Raw genomic sequence first — 9295 nt, forward strand, 5'->3', positions numbered from 1 at the left:
GACTGATAGAGATATGGTAGTATGTGTCATACACATATCTATATGTAGTGAAGGACAGTAGAATTAAGTATTAAACTTACTGTAACTATGAATATAAAGAAACTTAGAAAAGATTTACTGTGCAATCTCAAAAAAAAGGATATTCAGAGTAACTGGAAATGTGATATGTGATGTGAATACAGATAGACAAATGCAAACAAGTTTATTTTGCTTTATGAACCTCTGCAACTGTAGCACTGGTCCTTGAATTTTCCTGTTCCTCAGAGCCTATACATTGAGCTTCCTCAGAAATATTGTGTTGTGTGACAGAGAAGTGAAAACTAGAGCACTTAAATACTGTTGATTTTTGTGGTATCATAGAAATCCATTGACAGAATGGCCCTTAAAACTGCACAGAGTTAGTTATAGGGGTGCTAATGCTAGAGCATGTAGAAATTAAGATACAGTTCTTCATATATATATATATATATTAATACCTCTGTAATCTTGCCTGCCAAAAATGATATCTAGCTATAAGCAGCATAAAACCGTATGTCACATTCTGGAAAGGTAGTGCTATTTTACCCTATTTGTAGTTAAATGTCAATATTTACCAACAACAGGAACTTTATGTCTTTCCATGCTATTTTTATACAGGCTACATCGCTAGCTTCTGCTTCTTTTACAGTCACATTACAGCCATTTCAAACATTTGTAAACAGTTTGTGAGGCTGCATGCCATGCACAAATAACACTGCTGTAGTTCCCACCTCAAGTACATCAAACTGGGAGCTGTTTTGAGTCCAGCCTGAACTTAGTGCGCAATGGTGGCTGCAGCAGTGTAATCAAGGTCTGAAAATAAAGGTCAAAGATGAAGGTTTGGGGAGAGGAGAGGGAGCTGGTGTTGCAGACATCTTTCTGGGTGACTGCAAACATTTGAGACTGCTTTTTTCTCCACCATAAAATGTGTTGAAAGGAAGTTCAAAGGAGCCAGGGGAGAGGTTTCTAGTTTTGCTTAAGGCATGCTGCTGCAGGCACAGATACCCAGGCTGTTTGCTCTAAAGTGCAAAAATTTGGGATTTTGCTTTTTCTGTTGTTTCAGTTAAAATGTAGCATTTTTTGGAAGTCCATGATTTTTCTGGTGGAGACAGAATATGCTGAACATAACACTTCTGGACAGTAACTAAAAGCCACTGTTAATCTGCAAAGCCATTCCTATGTCAGACAGCCTTTATGTAGAGTGAAGGCCTCTTCTCAGGTCTTTGCAGCCAGCAGAAGGGAGCAGGGGGTTGGGAGGGTGATGATTTTTGTGTGTGTTTACTCATGGACTCTCTGCTATTTTCTTGTTTGCTTTGATCTTGTGGTTTGAGGTTTGAGTGGTGGTAGATGAAAAAGTGTTAAGAAAGAAACTGTAGTCTGCGCTCTTGATGCACATCTTTCTCGTGGTTCAAGCCCAGCCGGCAACCCGGAATCATGCAGCTGCTCGCTCACTCCCCTCCTTCTTCCTTCCTCCCCCCGCTCCCGGAGGGATGGGGAGGAGAATCGGAGGAATGTAACTCCCACGGGTTGAGATAACAGCACTCCAGTAACTAAGGTATAATACAAACCACTACTGCTACCAATAATAATGACAAGAGGAATAACAAGGGGAGAGGACACAACCGCTCACCACCCGACGACCGATACCCAGCCCGACCCGAGCAGTGATCTGGGCCTTCCGCCTAACTCCCCCCTGCTTATATACTGGGCATGACGTGCTGTGGTATGGAATACCCCTTTGGCCAGTTTGGGTCAGGTGTCCTGCCTCTGCTTCCTCCTGGCTTCCCCTCCTCTCTGGCAGAGCATGAGACTGAGAAAGTCCTTGGTCAGAGTAAACGTTACTTAGCAACAACTAAAAACATCGGTGTTATCAGTGCTGTGCCCAGGCTGAAAGTCAAAAACACAGCACTGCACCAGCTACTAAGAAGGAGAAAAAAATGACTGCTGTAGCTGAACTCAGGACAATCTTGCTTCTTCCCATCTTCAGTCTCCTTTCAGAGGTAGCCTGCAGGGAGGGCACGTGCACAGGTAACTCATTTCCTTTGTGTCTGCTCACTCAGTCTGACCTGCAGCACAGCAGTGCTCAGCAAGCTGAAGAGTTTTCTTTCAGCATTGGAGGACTCTGTGTTTTCACTTCAGTGTGGAGTTGGTGTCTCTCATGGCTGTAGCGCTGGCTGTCTGTTAAGCCAAAGTCCATTTTCAGCAGCAGTGCTGCGGAGCAAGTGTGTTTTGTAACTGTGCTCCAACCATGTGCAAAACTGTAATCCTAAGGGACTCTGATGAAGATGGCCTCCTTGGAGCTGCATGTGTGCGGATTAGATTTGAGACAGCTCTAAAGCATCATAAGCGCACTCTGAACGATCATCTGATTGTAAGGCAGCAATTTATAATCATGTAATAATAGGTTTAAATTTGTGGAGGGGACTCTATTTTAGTCTTTCTGACTCCCTGATGTTGGTTTGAAAAAAGCAAAATAATACTGCCACTCCCAAACACAGCTCAGCAAGAGCTTGGCCTTCAAGTTCCCAAAAGGACATGCCAAGAAAGCCGTGAAATGGCAAGTCTATCCCCTGTTGTCTTTGCTTTAATAGGTCCTGGGGAGCTCTGCAGCTTCTGAGCCACATTGTGCAAAATTTCTCCAATTTCAGGTTTCACAACCTGCACGAGTAACTTGTTGTAATAAAACCTGTTCCAGTCCCAGGCTGTTCTCCAGGTCTCTGCCAGGCATGGCCATGAGTGCTGAGGGACTCCAGAGGTTGGTCAGAAGCTGGTGGCTGGGTTCTGCCCCAGGTTACCCTGCAGGGATTTGCAGCTGCGCTTGGTTCTACTGATGTAGCCTGCAGGGTGCTGGCAAGTCTGTTTGTACCCATCCTACTGCAGAAGGGAGCCTGGGAGCATCTCTGTTATTGTATTTGTTATAATGTCTCATGTCTACATGATGTGTAGCTGGGAAATAGCCTCTAAGAATAAAACAGTTTCTGTGGTGCTTAAGCACAAAAACCTTCATGTATTTTCTGGGAGAATCAAATGCACGCAGTTTAAGAGAAAATACATGAAGAAAGTATAAAATGCAGTCAGGTGAAGTTCCCAACAATTGGAAAAGGGAAATATAACCCCTATTTTCAAGAAGGGGAAAATGAAAGACCCGGAATCATAGAATAAGTTAGGGTTGGAAAGGACCTTAAGACCATCTAGTTCCAACCCCCCTGCCTTGGGCAGGGACTCCTCACAGTAGACCACATCACCCAAGACTCCATCCAACCTGGCTTTGAACACTGCCAGGGATGGAGCATTTTCCACTTCTTAGGGCAATGCATTCCAGTGCCTCACCACCCTCACAGAAACTGCAGACCAGTCAGTCTCACCTCTATGCCTGGTATGATCAAGGAGCAGATTCTTCTGGAAACCATGCAAGGGCACATAAAAAACAATGAGATGGTTGGTGATAGCCAACAAAGTAGAGGCTTTGGCAAATTGTGCCTGACCAGTTTGGTGGTCTTCTATGATGGGGCTACAGAACGGATGAATCGGGGCAAAGCAGTTGATGTCATCTACCTGGACTTGTGCAAAGCGTTGGACACTGTCCCGTAACACCTCCTTGTCTCTAAACTGGACAGACATCAACTTGATGGATGGACCACTTGGTGGATAAAAAACTGGCTGGATGGTCACACATAGAGAGTTGCGGTCAACAGCTCAATGTCCAGCTAGGGACAGGTAACGAGTGGTGTCCCTGAGGGATCAGTGTTGGGACCGATCTCGTTCAACGTCTTTGTCAGTGACAGGGACAGTGGGAGTGAGGTGTCCTCAACAAGTTTGCCAACGACACCAAGCTGTGTGGTTCGGTTGATACGCTGGAGGGAAGGGATGCCATCCAGAGGGACCTGGACATGCTTGAGAGGTGGGCTGATGCCAGCCTCATGAAGTTCAGCAATGTGAGTGAAAGGTCCTGTAGTTTAAGAAGGGTGCACATGTTAGGAGCTCCTTATGTAGCCGGCATTTCATATGGCTGAGATCATGCTCTGCTCGCAGTCAATCTCTGTTGTGCCTGAATTTTTGTTTAAATGGGTATTTACACCTTCTTTCTCTGGATAGTAAATAAAGACTTTATTTTTCTTCCAGTCATTGTGACGTTATTTTTTTGTCTTTTTGTTGTCTATTACATATTTTTAATGTGCTTTTAAAATATATTTCAAACATCTTAAAAGCAATGTGAGAACTAAGTTAGTTTAAACACAGATTAATCCAGAGTAAGAGGTAAAAGTGGTCGGGGGTATAGACAGAGATATGTATGTATAAGCAATCACTGGTCACATATTTACTTGTCACAGTTCCCTGAAGGCAGCTGTGAGGAAATGTGATACCTCCTTTGGGGAGCTGCTGGTGTTGGAGGGAGTCATTTGGATCTGCATTTCTTGCACAGTCTGTAGCAAATGCAGTTAGAAATGTTTTCACCTGGGTTTGTTCTTGTGTACCAAAAACTCAGTGTAATGGAAGCCATGCACTTTTTTAAAAAAAGTTTTATGTTCATGGTTTAAAATAGCCATTGAGGGAAAGGGATTCTGAAATGCTTTAATCTGTGTAAATTGGCATGATGTCAGAGAGCCAAAGCTGCTAAATATTACTTGTTGGAGCTTGCATGTCAGCTGTAGTTTTATTTGCTAGGGTTTGTTTTCTGTTTTCATTTTCTTTAGCATTTAGAATAACTGTAATCTCAGAACCATAGAATTTCATAATAAATATTTAAATTGTGAATTTCAAAGGAAACTGCTTTAACATCATTAAAAGTTGGCAGCTCCTGGGTTCTGAACTCACTGAACCACATTGCTCTTCTTCTGTTGGGGAATTTCTGTTCAACCTATTGGGGAAGTTTTCCCTGTCCTTCACATAGCTCTGCCTGGGGTGCTGACGATGCCCAGGACACTCGAGGACCCTCTGCTCCCTTCCCTTGAGGCCTGCACAGGGCTGGGGCTCCAGTGCTGCTCTGCAGCTGCTCAACATTTCTGGGGAAAAGAATGTTTGTAAAAAACTAAGCCTATGGGTGTTTAAGACCCCTAGACTAAAACACTCATCAGACAGACAGAGATCCTGGTTAGTGTCTTCCCTGTTTCCCCTGCTGGAGGATGCTGCTCCTGGCCCATGGAGTTTCTCTTCAGGTGAGGGAGTCACTGGGATTGTTCTTTGTTGGAGTCAGGCTGCAGACAGCATGGGTGACAGCAATGATGCCACACCAGAGCTGTTCTTCTGTCTATTCATTCATCAGGGAACTGTGTCCCTGGCAGAGGGCTGCTGGGAATCAGAACATCAGTGGCAATTATTCTCAGCTTTTTATTGTGAAATATCAAACCAATGTAAGGGAAGGATCTGCATGACCCAACAAAGCTTAATCACCTCAAGGATGATGGAGCAGGTAACAGCTTCAGAAGGTATAGTGGTACATGTAGTTTGTCTTATCTGCTGACCACGTGGAATGAACAATAAACACATGACTCTTCTTCTGCTATTCAGTAGGACTACCTCTTCATTATATAAATGCAGAGGTGTGTAACTAATGGAATTTTTACATGTAAACTGAAGAAATGAAACAGCTGGATCATGGTAAAATGGCAAAAATAGACTTCTGCCTTTTTAACATCTCAAAGTTTATCATCCTTTTAATAATGAAAGGGTACTCATCCCTAAATGATGCTCTTTGGCTACTGGGATGGAACTGATCGCTAAAAATTATTGTTCAGCTTGAAGTCAAATTGCTATATCCTTGTATTTGTGCCACCAGTGTCCTTGGCATTCTGAAAGTTCTGGCTGCTTTTGCTTCAGGAGTCCATCATGGGAGCAGCTATTACTTGGCTTTGTGGTAACCACCTGGAAAGATGAGGATGTCTGACTCATTGAGCAGACCCTTGTGCTGGGTAATCATAGAATCATCGAATAGTTAAGGCTGGAAAGGACCTTGAGATCATCTAGTTCCAACCCCCCTGCCTTGGGCAGGGACTCCTCACAGTAGACCATGTCACCTAAGACTCCGTCCAGCCTGGCCTTGAACACTGCCAGGGTTGGAGCATTCACAACTTCCTTGGGCAACCGTTTCAGCTGATTCTGCTTTCTTCCATATCCCCTGTTGCATCCTTGTTATCCTTTAAGCTTGTGCTGCCAGTCATTGTCTTAAGCAATGAGAAGTGGTGATGTGCCTGGACTGCCTTCCAGCCACCACTGCTGAGCTTCACATGGAAGTGATGGGAGATGGGGGAGTTGAACTGCTCAGGCTGGATATTGCAACAGTACTGGACAGTGACTCCTCCAAGCCAGCAGCATTTAGCTTAGCGACTTGTACTGTGACTTTACAGGCTTTACAGGGTATTAAATGGCTTTAATCTCTGAGATATTTGATTTCTGAGAGTAACTAAGGCTGTTACTATTTAACGTACTGTTTTCCCTTGTCTTGGACTTTAGGCTGAGGTTGCTGAGTATCTGGGTCTGAAGCACTACATGGATGTTTTGATACTGATCACAACTGTCGAGTATGTCACACCCATGTCTGATGAAAACGTCACTGTGACAGACACAGAGTTCAACAACATTACCGTCCGTCTGTACCTGCCCAGAAAGGCATCTGATGGGCTGAGGAGGGCAGTGATCTACTTCCATGGTGGAGGATGGTGCGCAGGACAGGCAGGTAAGCTCTTCTTTGCCAGTACCAATGGTCTGTATGTAAGATCTCAACGGCCCATGTTAAGCGTTGCATTTTGTTTCATGGGAGCTGCCACAGAGAGGGTCGGGGAACTGGTATTTCACCAGTTTAAAACAGGTGGAGATTTTGGAAAGTCACCTGAAAGCTTCTGCAAAGAGGAATATGCTGTTGCATGCGTGTCTGTTCTCAAATGGGCTGGAGTGTATTCTAAGAGACTAATTTTATCTCAGGCATGAAATCCTACGATCATCTGACAAGGTGGACTTCAAACATGCTAAATGCTGTCGTGGTATCAGTCAAGTAAGAGATTCTTGTTCTAGATGGGTTGAGGGTTTGGAATAAATCTATTTCAACTAATTTTTTAATACTTTTTTTTTTTTATCATGTCCTTTCCTGCCTGCTTTAAGTATTTGTAAAGAAAAGCTGTCAAGTTTACAGTGGGTGAGTTGTGGCTGGTGGTTATTTTGGATGTCTCTTTGTGAAGTTGGATGGGTAATAAAATATTTGAGATAGATAATTCCCATTTCTCTGGGCACAGAAAATAAACATTCACCAACTAGGGCAGATGTTAGCAAGCCTTTGTTTTTATTAATAGTGTGAAATAACAGACTTCTGTCTGCCTCTAACAGTTACAGGTTGGCACCTAAATATCATTTTCCCATCCAGTTTGAAGATGTGTATTCGGTAACAAAGTTCTTCCTCCAGAGCAGTGTCCTCTCCCAGTATGGGGTGGACCCAGATCGGGTTTGTGTTGCAGGAGACAGTGCAGGCGGCAACTTAGCTGCAGCTGTGGCACAGCAGGTAAATAAAACAAAGTTGGTTTGTTACCTTAAAATGTTGAGGAGGGAGAGGGGGTGTTTCTTTTGTTTTGTTAATTCATGAAAGCTTAGAAAAGTCTAACAAAAGGCTCTGCAAGTGTACCTCCCGAATGACTTTTGGGGTCCATGTACACAGGATGACATGCAGCCTCCAGAACTGTCAGTGAGGGCTCCAAATTCCAGGGTGAGCAGATTTACTTGAGCCATTTAATGGCATCAAAGTAGCTTTGATGCTATGATGTTGTCCAAAATGTTATACCCTAGAAAATGTCATCTGGCCCATAATTAGGGTATATATCACTCTATCCTTAAGCACATTTCAACTGATTTAGGTATGTTGTTTGAATTTTAGCAATTTGCCTCATATAGATGTAAATAGCAGAGGGGAAAAAAAAGAGATACCACTAAATAAATGTTCCAGTGTCACTTGATCACAGATAGTTCAATGCCTTCTGCACTCCTCTCTCAGCTTTACTAAATAAAGTCAGTGTGACGTTGTTGCTCTCCTGAGAAATTATTCAGATTCTACTGAATCTCACTTGGAAAGGTTGTGAATTTGCCATGGACACTGAAGGCAGAAGATCAGGGAGAAATTTATTAGTGAAGAGGGGAAAAGGATGACATATAAGAAACACCACTGTTCAATTAATCACATTTTATTTTTCACATGTCTAAAATGCACAGAATTGTAGTTGTCTGAGTTCTAACACCTCTAACATCTGAGGGCTAAAAAAGCAAACAGGTGGATAAGCTCTAAATAGTTTGATATGATTAAAGGAGTCTCAGAAAGCAACAATTTTTAAGCTGTAAGAAATTTTCTGTAATTATAGAAAAATAATTTATTACTACCTCAGAAAACATCAGTGTTTCAAAAAGTCTCTATGCTTCAAAAAGTATTTCCTGAATATTATTATTCTTCAAAACAAGAAATAAAATTAAATTATACTTGATGTTTGAGCATTTCTAATACAACACACTGTTTAGGTGATCTGCCTATGAATTTAGAATTCCTCTAAATTAATCTGTTATAGTCTTGCTGATAATCTTTTGTTAATGCTGTAGATGTGTGTATTAATTCCTTACTTTTAAGGTCTTCTGTCAGTGTGGGAGAACCAACACTTTTTAACAGACTTTCTGTATTTATTTCTGTTTTCTTTTACAGCTGTTGGAGGACCCTGAAGTCAAAACTAAACTCAAAGTCCAAGCTTTGCTTTACCCTGCTCTTCAAACCCTTGACCTGAATTTGCCATCTTACCAAGAAAATGAAAACAAGCCCATTTTATCCAAGTCACTTATGGTCAGGTTCTGGAGTGAGTATTTCACTTCGGATTTATCTCTCAGGGAAGCAATGATCTCTAATAGGCATGTCCCGGTTGAGTCAAGCCACTTGTTTCAGTTTGTAAACTGGAGCAACTTGCTGCCTGAGGAGATGAAGAAAGATCATGTCTACAGCAGTCCCACCTACGGCAACTCCAAGCTTGTCCAGAAGTACCCGGGGTTTCTGGATCCAAGGGCGGCCCCGCTGCTGGCAGGCGATGCCCAGCTACACAAGCTGCCCCGCACCTACATCCTCACCTGTGAGCACGATGTCTTACGGGATGATGGAGTCATGTATGCCAGGCGCCTCCAGGCAGCAGGCATTCCTGTCACACATGACCATGCCAAGGATGCCTTTCACGGGGCGATGATGTTTGTCTCATTTCCAGCTGAGTTAGCTGTAGGGCACCGCCTGTTGAACAGATATATTGAGTGGTTAAATGAGAATCTATGA

The 9295-nt window shown here is 43.1% G+C and overlaps 1 protein-coding gene across 1 annotated transcript in view; it reads left to right on the forward strand.

The window, feature by feature from the left end:
- The window catches only part of AADAC (arylacetamide deacetylase), a 9515-nt gene extending 220 nt beyond the window's left edge, over positions 1–9295 (forward strand). Inside the window, exons 2-5 of the mRNA XM_010019032.1 lie at positions 6469–6691; positions 6937–7006; positions 7336–7507; positions 8687–9295. Coding sequence (XP_010017334.1) covers positions 6469–6691; positions 6937–7006; positions 7336–7507; positions 8687–9295 — 1074 coding nt within the window. The remainder of the gene's footprint in view (positions 1–6468; positions 6692–6936; positions 7007–7335; positions 7508–8686) is intronic.

This window comes from Nestor notabilis, unplaced genomic scaffold, assembly GCF_000696875.1.
Source record: "Nestor notabilis isolate BGI_N333 unplaced genomic scaffold, ASM69687v1 scaffold11537, whole genome shotgun sequence".
Classification (NCBI taxonomy): Eukaryota; Metazoa; Chordata; class Aves; order Psittaciformes; family Psittacidae; genus Nestor; species Nestor notabilis.